The following is a 13,850-nucleotide window of genomic DNA, read 5'->3' on the forward strand; positions in this document are numbered from 1 at the left end:
GGCGGGTCTCAACCCGCGGGCTCAGGCAATCCACTCACCTCAGCCTCCCAAAGGCGTGGGATTACAGGCTGAGCCACCGAGCCCAGCTTTAATTTCTTTTAATTTTTTCTTTTTTTTTGAGTTGGAGTCTCACTCTATCACCCCAGCTGGAGGGCAGAGGCATGATCGTGGCCACTACAGCCCTGGCCTACTGGGCTCAGACAGTACTTCTGTTTCAGCCTTCCAAGTAGCCGGGACCACAGGTGTGTACCACCATGTCCAGCTAATCTTTTAATTTATTAATCCTGATACTATTAATTTACTGTAGAGACGAGGTCTCACCATATTGCCCAGGCTGGTCTCAAACTCATGGGCTCAATCTTCTCTCCATAACTTCCTATTGGGAAATTATGGGATTACAGGTATGAGTCACTGGTCACTGTACCTGACCAGTTTTTTCCATTTAGATAACTAAATTCAAAGCTCTATTTACAAACACTCCATTTCCACAGTCATCTGCCAATCCATCTTTTGTTGTATACTGAGCTCAGTATTTTCACAAACGTCATCTGATTTCTTATTGTGTATTTATATCACAATTTTTTTTTCTTTTTTTGTGGGGATTCTCATTCTGTTGCTCAGGCTGGAGTGCGGCGGCATGATCACAGCTCACGACAGCCTTGACTTCCTGGGCTTAGGTTATCCTGTCACCTTAGCCTCCCGAGCAGCTGGAACTACAGGTGTGCACTACCACACTTGGCTAATTTTTAAATTTTTTTGTAGAGACAAGGTCTTGCTATGTTGCCCAGGCTGGTCTGGAACTTCTGGACTCAAGCAATCCTCTCACCTTGACCTCCCAAAGTGCTGGGATTACAGGCATGAGCCACTGTGCCTGGCACCATTTGGGCTTTTTATGGTAACACCTTCTTTCCTATTCTTTTTTTTTTTTTTTGAGTTGGAGTCTCACTCTTGTCGCCCAGGCTAAAGTACAGTGGCACACTCATGGCCACTGCAGCCTCAACCTCAGCCTTCCAAGTAGCCAGAACTACAGACACATGCCACCATGCCCAGCTAGTTTTTGTGATTTATTATACGAGGCCTTACCAAGTTGTCCAGCCTGGTCTCGAACCTTCAGGCTCAGGCAATCCTCTCACCTTGGCCTCCCAAAGTGCTGGGATTACAGGCTGAGCCACTGCACCCAACCTCCTTTCTACTCTTTACAGTCTTAAAACACCTAGGTATGTATCTGTGAACTTCTTAAAATCTACTTACTGAGTTATGATTCATGTATAATAAATTGCAGAGTTAGTGTAGAGCTCATAAATACTGATAAACATATGAATTCTGGTAACCATTACCTCAATCAAGATACAGAACATTTCCACTAAACTCGCACATTTCCTCATGCCTCTTTGCTGTCAATCCCTTTCTCGCCTTGACCCTAGACAAACAATGATCTACTGTCTATCATTATAGTTAAAATTGTATTTTCTGGAATTTTATGTAAATGGAACATCACAGTATGTACCTCGTGTCTGGCTTGTCACTAAGAATGCTATTTCTGAGTTTTACCCAGGGTGATGTTTTCAGTAATAGTGTCTCTTATTGCTTCCACATCTTTCCCATTTAGGAAACTGTTTCTTCTTCTTTTTAATCCAAAATGTGTTTATTGGGATGGTTTCTCATTCATCTTGATTGGGGTGCTTTTAGTGCTGCTTCCTCCTGAAGGAACATCCTTCTGTGAGCCTTGCTTTTCCCTCCTGTAGGCTGACAGAGGACAGGGGAGTAGCCAACACACAAAATTACTGTTTGTGGATGGCTGAAAACTGTGGTGATTTTATAGCATCCTGGGCATTTCACGTCCATAAAGTAGGAGTTGGGGTTCTACATCAGGTGCTTCTTCTTGTGTTTCTTCTCCTCCTCTGAAGAGGGATGAAGGAGATCCTTTGTGAGAGGCATGTTCTCATGGGTAGGTCGTCACTGCCGGAAAGGAAACTATTTCATACAGATTTCTCTTTTTATTTTGGTAAATTACTTTAAACAGGTTAAGAGTGTTTCCTTCTACTGCTAACTTACCATTTTCTTTTTTTTATTAGTTAAACTGTGTGCTAAGATTTTCTCAATGCTTTTTTTGAATCTATTAAAATGATCATATGATCTTCTTAAATATATTGATGTAACAAATAACATTAGTGAATGTTCAAATACAAAAAACTCCTTGTATTACCAGGACAAATAAGTTTAGTTATGGTATATTGCTTTTTAAAATACACTGCTAGATTTGATATGAAAAAAATTTTTTTTTTGGAGTTGGAGTTTTACACACACTCATGGCCATTGCAGCCTCAACCTGCTGGGCTCAAGTGATCCTTCTGTCTCAGCCTTCCAAGTAGCTGGAACCACAGGCACATGCCACCACACTCAGCTAACCTTTTGATTTACTGTAGAGAAGAGGTCTTGCCAAGTTGCCCAGGTTAGTCTCGAACCGGTGTGCTCAGGCAATCCTCTCACCTTGGCCTCCCGAAGTGCTGGGAGTCACTGTGCGTGAGCCACTGTGGCCCGTCTTATTTTTTTTTCATAGCAATGGTGTCTTGCTCTGTCGCCTGGGCTGGTCTCAAACTCCTGACCTTGAATGGATATTCCTTCATTGGCTGTTTGGTCTTAGGGCCATTTCCAGAGGCTTTATTATTTTGAGTTGGGGATCTCTCTGCCGTCCAGGCTGGAGTGCTGTGGCATGATCACAGATCACTGCAGCCTTGACCTTCTGGGCTCAGGCGGTCTTTCCACCTCAGCCTCTCAAGTAGCTGGGACTATAGGTATGTGCCACCACGCCTTGCTGTCTTAAATGTTTTGTAGAGTGGGGTGGGTCTATGTTACCCAGCTGGTCTCAAACTCCAGGCCTCAACTGATCCTCCCACATTCGAAGTGTTCGGATTACAGGTGTGAGCCACCGCCTGACCTAAGACTAGTTTGTACCAGTTCCACTTGCGAGGTCAGCAGAACTCCTCAGACCGTCATCCAGACGTTGATCTGCTCACCTTCATTTTTTGAAAGTTATTTTGCTAGGCACAGGATCCAAGGTTGACAGGTCCTCTTTTTCCGCCACTCCTGCCTCTGGCTTGCATAATTTCTGATGAGTCTGCTAAATTCTTAACTTTGTATCTTTTTTCTTTGCATAATTTTAAACTTCATTTTTTTTTCTTTTTTGTTCTGTTTTGCTTTGAGTTGGAATCTCACTCTGTCACCCAGGCTGGAGTGCAGTGGCACACTCATAGTCATCGCAGCCTCGAGACCTGTTGGGTTCAGGTGATCCTTCCACCTCAGTCTTCCAAGCAGCTGGAACTACAGGTATGCGCCACCATGCCTGGCTAATTTTTGGATTTATTGTAGAGATGAGGTTTCACCAAGTTGCCCAGGCTGGTCTTGAACCTGTGGGCTCATTTATTATATGCTCTTATCCATCTAAGATAAAATTTTATAAATTATATTAAAAATAGATATAATTTCCAGAAATTAAGCATTTTATATTTCAGATATCAGTTAATGAATTTTTGTGTAACACACTGCTTCTTTTGTATTATCTGAAACAAAGTTATTTATAAGTATTTCCAAAGAAAAAACAAAGAGCTTTCAAATATGTTTTTTTGTCATAATTCACACAGTAGATAAAATATAAATCGATTCTGAATCTGCTAATTAGGAAAACTGAGCAAATATCTAAAATGTTACTTTTATCCTTAAAGCATGGTATATACCAGTGTGTCCAAACATCGATACACATGTCACCCGAAGGTCACCCAGAAGGTCTGCGAAAACACAGATGATGGCCTCTTTCCACAGTCTGATGTGGCAGGTCTGGGGAGGGGCCCACATTCCCAGAAGACACTGCTGGTCCGGGACTACTCTGATAGGCACTGTTATCAACTATTCTTTGAGCATGTGAGGGAAGAGAGAATTAAGAGTGTGAATGATATGGGGAGTGAGAGGGGCATGTGTGGCAGGCCTGGCCTGCTGGAAGGCTACTCAGGAGCCATGCTGCCTGGGTTGCTGATGGAACTTTGTCTAAGACAACTAGAAGTGCCATGGGAGGGTCATGGAAAGAGAGAAAACCAAACACCTATGGCAACCACACAACCATCAGTATTTCAGACACACATTCCTCACATTTACCTTTTGAAATATTCCACTTCCCTTTCTGTCTCATCCATATCCACACTGTCTAAGTCAATATCTTTAGGCAGAAAGACATCATCTGTAAAATGAAAGAAAAGAGGAAAGTCAAATTATTACAGCAGGCTATCTTACCAAAATAGAACAAATCACTTGGCTTTACCTAATTTGAACAACTTCAAAAATGTCAAAAAAAATTTTTTAAACAAGGTTTTACAGGAGGTCAAAGGACAGATCTTTCTGATGTACTTGTGAACATACTGGTCTAGCCTGGAAACTGTGGAGCTCACACATTTGTGAAGCAAAGCAATCACTGTGTTTCATGCCACATTAGAAGAGATCCATTTGCTGGAATCTGGACTGGTCATTAAATGATGGCCAACCCATTGGAGAGCCCTTTAGGCAAAGATTCCTGGGGAAATACACTGTATACAACCCCAGTGGCTGCCCTGTCTTTGCTGAAGGGAGGAGGGCACAGTTGCCAGCAGAAGCTGCCCAGAGAGCAGGCACAGGGCAAGGAAAGTACTGTCCTTTGAATGTGCCTTTGACAGGGAGAGGAACCAGACACAACCCTACAGGAAACTGGCTCTCCCAGACATTCATCACACAAACACAACATCCAGAGACCACATAAAAAATGTTCCAGGTTCTCTCAAATAAAAAGCAAGGCCATGTTTTTACTTTGCAGTTAAATATCCCTCTTTGGAAATAGGCAGGGTAGCAGGGCAATTATTGGTTCATGATTACTCAATTTCCTAGAATCTCGGGCAAATCTGAAAATTCTGCCTCCTTTCTTCTGCTCTGCTCACCTGTCTAATGCAGTGTTGAGCACCTTCCCTGCCTTGTCTGAGCCTTAGGTGTCATAGAGGCTCCATGCACCACCCCACCTAGTCTCTGTAATAAATCAAAAACAGCCTGGTGTGATGGTGCGTGCCTATAGTTCCAGCTACTTGGAAGGCTGAAGCCTGACCCCAGCAAGTTGAGGCAGTGGTGGCCGTGAGCATGCTACTGCACTCCAGCCTGGGCGACAGAGAGAGACTCCGACTAAAAAAAAAAAGAAAGGAAGCCGGGCTCGGTGGCTCAGCCTGTAAGCTCGTGCCTTTGGGAGGGGAGAACGGAGGCAGAAGGATTGCTTGAATACAGGAGTTCAAGACCAACCTAGGCAACAAAGTGAGACCTTCACTCTATAAAAAAATAAAAAAATTATCCGGGTGTGGTGGTACACACTTATAGTCACAGTTACTTAGGAGGCTGAGGTGGAAGGATAGCCTGAGCCCAGGAGGTTAAAGCTGCAGTGAGCTGTGGTTGTGCCACTGCACTCCAGCCAGCCTGAGTGACAGAGTAGAACCCAACTCAAAAAATAAAATAAAAATAAAAAATTAAAATAAACAAGTAAAACTAATTTTAGTAATATATTTACTTAATTAAATGCATCTAAGAAATTATCATTTCAACATGTAACCAATATAAAAAAATTATACTGAGAAATTTTACATTCTTTTTTGCATACTAGGTTTTTAAAATCCAGTGTATAGGCTGGGTTCGGTGGCTCAGTCTGCAATCCTAGCACTTTGGGAGGCCGAGGTGAATGGATAGCCTGAGCCCGTGGATTTGAGACCAGCCTGGGGAACTTGGTGAGACTTCGTCTCTATAATAAATAAAAAATTAGCCAGGCGTGGTGCGTGTAGTTCCGACTACCTGGAAGGCTGAGGCAGAAGGATCACCTGAGCCCAGGAGATTGACAATGGATTGGCAGTGAGTGTGCGACAGAGTGAGACTCCAACTCAAAAAAAATAAAAAGAAAATCCAGTGTATATTTTACCCTTACACCACATCTCAGTTCAGACTACCCACATTTAAAGTGCTCAATAGTAACATGTAATTAGTGGCTACTGTTTTGGACAGCTCAGAACTAGACAATATAATGGTAGAGAATAAGAAAATCTCATTTAAATTAAACACAAGGCCAGGTATAGTGGCTCACACCTGAATCCCAGCATTTTGGGAGGCTGAGGTGAGCAGATTGCCTGGGCCCAAGAGTTTGAGATCAGCCTGGACACCTTGGCAAGATCTCATGTCTACAAAAAATAAAAGGAATTAGCCAGGCTCAGTGGTATGTGCTTGTAGTTCCAGACACTTTGAAAGCTGAGAGCAGAAGGATCGTCTGAGCCCATCAGGTGGAGGTTGCTTTGGCCATGAGCATGTCACTGCACTCTAGCCTGGGTGACAGAGTGAGACTCTGACTCAAAAAATAAAATAATTCAATAAAATAGGCCGGGCATGGTGGCTCATGCCTGTAATCCCAGCACTTTGGGAGGTGGAGAGGAGAGGATCACTTGAACCCAGGATTTTGAGACCAGCCTGGGCAACATAGTGAGACCTCATCTTTATGATAGATAAAAAAAACTGGCCAGGATTGGTGGTTCAGCCTGTAATCCAAGCACTTTGGGAGGCCAAGGTGAGTGGATTGTCTGAGTCCACAGGTTTGAGATCAGCCCAGGTCAACTTGGGGAGACCTCGTCTCTACAATAAACAAAAAATTAGCCAGGCATGGTAGTGTGTGCCTGTAGTTCTGGCTACCTGGAAGGCTGAGGCTGAAGGATCGCCAGAGCCCATCAAGTTGACACTGGGGTGGCCATGAGTGTGCCACTGCACTCTAGCCTGGGCAACAAAGTGAGACTGACAAAAAAGAGACATCATTTCTCCCTAAATTAATGTATAAATTTAACACAATTCCAATAAAGATACCAACAAGCTTTTAAAAATGGAGCTAGGCACACAGATACTAAAATTCATATGGAAACACAAACATGAGAGAATAGCCTGGAAAATGCTGAACCAGAAAAGCTATGAAGGGAGAACAATTCTATAAGGTATTATTACTACATGTAGTACTTCTAAAAAATAATGCAACAACAGCACATGAGTAAATAGGAAAAAAACAGAAATTACAGAAACAGCTCTAAGTGTATAGGGCACTTTATTGGTCAAAGGTGGCATCTTGAATTAGTGGGGCAGGATGAACTTTTTAGTAATCGTGTTGGGACAACTGGTTATTCCTTTGGAAAAAGATAAAATTGGATTCATACTTCACATTATACACAAGAATAAATTCCAAATGTTATCAGGGATCTAAATTTAAAAAAAAGATGAAACCAAACAAATGCTAAGACAGAAATATGGGAATAGTCTTCTATAACCTTAGTGTTAAGATAAAGGTTTGCAACAATTATTCCAAATCCAGAGGTAATCAAATTAAAAAAAAAAATCAATAAACTAACTACATAAAAGCGAAAAAGAAAACTTCCCCATTGCTGAAAAGCATCGTAAGCAAAGCCAAAAGAGGATTTATGAACCAGGATAAAATATTTGCAGCACATTACACATTTAAAGGCTAATATTCCTAACATATAAAATTTTCTATTTTTTGTAGAGATGGGATCTTGCTATATTTCCCAGGATGGTCTTGAACTCCTGGCCTCAAGGTGATCCTCTCACCTCAGGCCTCTCAAAGTGCTAAGATTATAGAGGTGAGTCATTGCACCTGACCAAAAACTTATTAAATTCGAAGGAAAAAGACCAAAATCCAATAAATGAGAAAAATATATGAATAGAACATTCACAAAAAAGATAAAAAGCAGCCCTTAAATATATATGAACCTCACTGTAATCACAGAAAGTGCCAATGACACTGAGGAATTATGTCAGCAAATGAATTGACAACAGGTTGAAATGACAATATACTCAGCAGGGCTGTGGGCAAACAGGCACTCAGGTGCTGCTGGTAGGAGGGCTGACTGGAGAGCATGGAGAAGAACTAGCAAAACTACAAATGTACTTACCTTTTGACCCAGTAATCTCTTTTCTGGGAAAATGAGCTGAAGTTAAACCTCCAAACAACATGAAAATAAATATGTACAAGACCATTCTCTGTAATGCTATAACTATAAAACACCAGAAACAACCTCAATGCTTATACCCAGTATACTTTATTTTATTTATTTATTTTTTTTGAGTTGGAGTCTTACTCTGTCGCCCAGACTGGAGTGCAGTGGCCACTCCCGGCCACCACAGCCTTGCCTGCTGGGCTCTAGCGATCCTTCTGCCTCAGCCTTCCAAGTAGCTGGAACTACAGGCGCGCGCTACCACGTCCGGCTAATTTTTGATTTATTGTAGAGATGAGGTCCCGCCAAGTTGCCCAGGCGGGTCTCGAACCCACAGGCTCAGGCAATCCACTCACCTCAGCCTCCCAAAGGCGTGGGATTACAGGCTGAGCCACAAAGCCCAGCTTACCCAGTATACTTTAAATGGAGTACTATGCAGCTGTAATATGATACTCTATGAACTGATAGGAGTGATTCCCAGAATATACTAAGTGGGGGGGGGAAGAAAAAGCAAAGGTCAAAAGAAAATGTAGAATGCTATCTTTTGTGTAAAAAATAAAGGCAAACAAGAAACTGATCAGTTACCTAAAAAGCATCGTAAGCAAAGCCAAAAGAGGATTTATGAACCAGGATCACCTGGTTGGGCAGGAATGAGAATAAAATAAAAGTGGGATTGGGGAGGGAAACACAATGGAATACAAGCAGGAAAAAAAATGAGTTTTAAATGAATAACATTAACTGTATTAAAGGAGGAAAACTAATTCAAGTCACTTCTTTTTTGAGTTGGAGCCTCCCATCTCACTCTTGTCACCCAGACTGGAGTGCAGTAGTACATTTACAGCCACTGCAGCCTCGACCTGCTGGGCTCAGGCGATCCTTCAGCTTTAGCCTTCCAAGTAGCTGGAACTACAGATGCATGCCACCATACCTGGCTAGTTTTTGAGATTTATTCGAGACGAGGTCTCACCAAGTTTCCCAGGCTGGTCTCAAACCCCTGGGCTCATGCAATCCTCTCACCTCAGCCTCCCAAAGTGCTGAAGGTTGAGCCACCACACCCAGCCTTCAAGTCACTTTCAAATGCAGTATTAAATGCGGGTTAAAGACAAAAAGAACTGAACAAACATCAATGCATATTTAGAGTTTTCCACAGTGGTGAGAGTGGGCAATCCTGAAACTACTTATATTCCAGGACTAAACAAGTACTGTGGATGACTGGGTCCAGGTTGTCACTGTCAGAGAAGGAGAGAACACACACTGTGGCACTGGAGTGGTAGAGGGTATCTGTGGGACTCTACAGCTTCTAATATAGAAATGAGATAAGGATATAGACACACGTGTGTGTGTACATGTGGCATGTGCACTTGCACACACAGTCTCATCCCCACCACAGCCCCACACCCAGCTCTGCAGACCAAGAGGGCCTAGAAGCAGTGCCCACACTATAGCACCCAGGTCTGGATTTGTTTTTTTTTTGAGTTGTAGTCTCACTCTGTCACCCACACTGGAGTGTAGTGGTTGCTCCCGGCCACCGCAGCCTCGACCTGCTGGGCTCTGGCGATCCTTCCGCCTCAGCCTTCCAAGTAATTTTTTTGATTTATTGTAGCGATGAGGTCTCGCCAAGTTGCCCAGGCGGGTCGCGAACCCGCGGGCTCAGACATCCACTCACCTCAGTCTCCCAAAGCACGGGATTACAGGCTGAGCCACCGAGCCTGGCTAGGTCTGGGTTTTTTTTTTTTGTTTGTTTTTTTGAGTTGGAGTCTCACTCTGTCACCCAGACTGGAGTGCAGTGGCCGCTCCGGCCACTGCAGCCTCGACCTGCTGGGCTCCGGCGATCCTTCCGCCTCAGCCTTCTAAGCAGCCGGAACTAGAGGCGCACGCTACCACGCCCGGCTAATTTTTGATTTATTGTAGAGATGTGGTCTCGCCAAGTTGCCCAGGCGGGTCTCGAACCCGCGCGGGCTCAGGTCATCCATTCACCTCAGCCTCCCGAAGGCGCGGGATTACAGGCTGAGCCACCGAGCCCGGCAAGGTCTGGGTTTTGAAACACTACTCGCCACTAAAAAGAATGAGGGCCCTTTGGAGAAATGGCCGGTTTAGGGCTGGGACAGAAAAGATATAAGATGAGACCAGAGCATCTATGGCAGAAAGTACAGAGTACTTAAAGGCTGGTAAGGCTGCATCAAAATGTCTAAGGAAAAAGTCATCCTGCAGGGCCTTCCCCACTGACCAAAACGGGGTCAAGCAGAGTATAACATAGTGTTAGCAAAGGATTATAATCCATAGCATCAAGTAAAAATTCATAAATTCACCCTGATAGAAATAACTAAATGAATGAAAAAAATAGATAAGGGAGAAGGAAACCTCTTCCTATAGCAAAATGGCAAATGACAGATGTAGAAGGAATACTATCAGAAAAAAAAATTACCATTTGGCAAACAACATAGTAGTAGTAGTAATAATAACTATTTCAGGCAAGAATCATTAATAGATGCTAGACCTAGTGGGTGAATTGTTTGATAAAAAACAGGATACTCATCTCTCCATAAGATACTTACTAATCAACCCAGTGATGGGACAGAAAACATTATAAGCCTCCTGGTGAAATGCACTAACAAGGACCCATCAAGTCCTTGGTATTGCTGCCAAAGAAATCTACATATGATCGTGAAGAAGTAGAATATACAACCTAATTGAAGGACACTTTTTAAAAAAATCAATGGGCTGTACTCTTAAAAAACATCAAGGTCATGAAAAATTGAGGAAATAATCCAAATTTGAAGGAAATTTAAAGAGATATGACATATGATCCTGGATGGAATCCTACACCAGAAGGAAAAAAACGTTTTTTCTTTTTTTTTTTGCTATAAAGGATTCTAAAGGGACAACTGGAGAAACACAAGGGCTGTAATTAGATAACACCATTGTTATCAGTGTAAACATTTTGATCACTGTATTGTGGGTCTGCCTTTGTCTTGAGGAAATAAATATTGAAGTATTTAAAGGCAAAGGGGTATCATGACTGCAGCTACTCTTATTTGGTTCAGAAACACGAGAGAGAGAGAATAAGACAGCAAATGTGGTAACAAGTTGACACTGACGAATTAGAGTGGTAGAAATTCTCTGCACTCTTTTGTAGCTTTTTGGTAAGGCTAAGATTATTTCACGATAATAAAACATAACAACAATGGTGATTTGCTTGTCACTGGTGGTAAACACATAAATAAAGCCACAAAGAGCACACAGCCCGGGACAGCTAAGGCAGCACCCCATCTACAGTCAGCCAATGCTTTCTCCATATCATTACATCTCACATGAAAAATCCAGTTACAAGTTAGAAACACTTGCCCTGTGTTCTATATTTACCAATGGAATTGTTGACTCTGTCTCCTTTCTTCTTCTTATTTTTCTTGTTCTTGCCTTTGGGCTGAGGAGAATCTGCCTGGATCAGCTTGTGGTTCTGCTGATGCTCGCTGGGAGAGGTGGGCTCCGGAGGGCTTGGGTTTGACTTTTCTTCCTTGACATGGTTCAGCTGCTTTTTGTTATTATTGTTACTGTTGACTTTTCTCTCCTCTCTTTTCTGCTCTGTGAGGGAAGTGAGGTCAACCACTTTAGTTTTTGACTCAGTCTGTGCCCGGGGTTTGGGCTGGCCCTCTGTGGCTTTGGGGGGCTCCATAGGCTTCCTCACTGGCTCATTGCTGGCCTTACTGGGCTGCTTTAGCTTCTGTTTGCCATTTCCCTCTTTATGGTGCTGCATTATGTCGAAGAAAAAAGACAGGGGCTCGTGCTGCTTCCCACTGACATCCTTGGAGAGGAGAAGCTTGGAGTCCCTGATGTCAACAGGGTCTGCAGCATCCCCATCAGCTCGAGGCACCGGCCTGGGCTCTGTGTGGTTCACAGGTCTGGAAGGAGAGCGAGATGAGGTTTCTGGTTCTTCAGTTGGCTCCAGTGAGCCATTGTGGATGTTTTCAGAGTTAGGAACAGGCTCTGTTGCTACCTGGAAATTTCTAGCAAGCATGTCCAACTTGGGGCAGTCTTTACTTGGTCTCTCCTTCTTCTTCTTTTTCACAGCTCTCAGCTTTTGAAGCTCCTGAAGCCGCTGAAATTCCTCCTTGAAACGCTCCTCTTCTTCTTCCTCTTCCTCCTCCTCCTCCTCACGCCGCCTCTGCTCCTCTTGGAGGTGCAGATGCTCCCTGGCCCTGGCCTCGGCTTCCAGGCGAGCTTTCTCCTCCAGCTACCAATACAAAAAGAGAAAGTGACTTCAGAAGACAGTGACGATGTGTTAAAAATTAAGACACAAGCCAGGTGTCTCAGCCTGTAATCCCACGCCTTTGGGAGGCTGAGGTGAGTGGATTGCCTGAGCCCGCGGGTTCGCGACCCGCCTGGGCAACTTGGTGAGACCTCATCTCTACAATAAATCAAAAAAATTACTTGGAAGGCTGAAGCGCAAGGATCGCCGGAGCCCAGCAGGTCGAGACTGCGGTGGCCGGGAGCGGCCACTGCACTCCAGTCTGGGCGACAGAGTGAGACTCCAACTCAAAAAAAAAAAACAAAACAAAACTAAGACACAGAGAAAACTAAGATAAATTTTAAAACAATCACACATGGAACATAAACTCTGAAATAAACCGAAAAGTCACTGGGCACGGTGGCTCAAGTCTGTAATCCCAGCACTTTGGGAGGCTGAGGTGAGGAGACTGCCTGATCCCATGGATTCGAAAACAACCTGGGCAACTTGACGAGACCTCATCTCTACAATAAATCAAAAATTAGCCAGGTGTGGTAGCGCATACCTATAGTCCTGGCTACTTGAAAGGCTGAGGCGGAAGGATCACTTGAGCCCAGCAGGTCAACACTGGGGTAGCTGTGAGCATGCTACTGCACTCCAGCATGGGCAACGGAGGGAGACACTAACTCAAAAAAGTAAAATAAACCAAAATCTTAAAACACACCTACCTCCAATTATTTCATTCTAAAGAATTTTATATTTCACCTATCTATTAAGTTATATGCTTGCTTTATTGAGGGGGAGGTTAACATGACATGAAAGAAATGTGCAGTAAAAAACTAGAAATTCTTTCTTTCCATCCTAAAAGACAAACCAAAGTCCCAATACATTTTCACTACTATGACAGAGCAAATGACTTGCTGTCCTACTTGCGAGGAAATTAACTTCCATCCCAAGTAAAAAGACTGCTTTTTAATAGTGAAACATATCCCAGGGACATAAACGAAAATGATTTCTTCTATTCAGAAAACAGACAAGAGCTATCAGAGGAAGTTGTGCAGCTCCTCCTACCACTGACCGCCATAAGGCTAGCACTTGTGGGAAACTTGGGCAAAAGCACTTTTGCCTAGGAATATTAAAAGTCCTTTCCGAGTTTAAATTGTTTTTCACAATATTTTTAGTAGACAAACTTGTCTTTTGAACTTAATACATGTTTAACAATGATGTTGTTTAAAAATTTGACAATTAAAGTAAAAATAACTTAAAATCTTTGCTCCATATGTATGTCAGGTGCCGGCACCTGACAGCTTCTGGAAAGGCCCTGTGGTGGGTCACAGTCCAGCGTCCAGTGGGCCCCAAGGCTGAGCTGGAGGAGAAATCAACTCTGTACTACACTGGCTAGTGTCCTCTCGGAGCTGACAGACTCTACATGCTGGTCTAAATTCTGGCACGAGCTGTTCATCACATCACCGACTGGCAACGAGCAGGTGAAGACACCTACTTTGGGCAGGTACCCTAGTCCCCAGCAGAGCGGTTCCACCTGCACAGGCCTGTGGGTTGAACCTGTTCACAGGTCAAGTACTGCCTTCAAC

The 13,850-nt window shown here is 43.4% G+C and overlaps 1 protein-coding gene and 1 pseudogene across 1 annotated transcript in view; both read right to left on the minus strand.

The window, feature by feature from the left end:
* FAM193A (family with sequence similarity 193 member A) overlaps positions 1-13,850 on the minus strand; it is a 79,937-nt gene that overhangs the window by 8,452 nt on the left and 57,635 nt on the right. Inside the window, exons 13-14 of the mRNA XM_008066383.1 lie at positions 11,397-12,264; positions 4,150-4,231 (exon numbers count right to left, since the gene is read on the minus strand). Of these exons, the coding sequence (XP_008064574.1) occupies positions 4,150-4,231; positions 11,397-12,264 (950 nt within the window). The remainder of the gene's footprint in view (positions 1-4,149; positions 4,232-11,396; positions 12,265-13,850) is intronic.
* Positions 1,686-1,944, minus strand: LOC110596403 (annotated as a pseudogene).

The sequence above is a fragment of the Carlito syrichta genome, unplaced genomic scaffold (assembly GCF_000164805.1).
Source record: "Carlito syrichta isolate Samal-C Ts95f unplaced genomic scaffold, Tarsius_syrichta-2.0.1 Scaffold308899, whole genome shotgun sequence".
Lineage (NCBI taxonomy): Eukaryota > Metazoa > Chordata > Mammalia > Primates > Tarsiidae > Carlito > Carlito syrichta.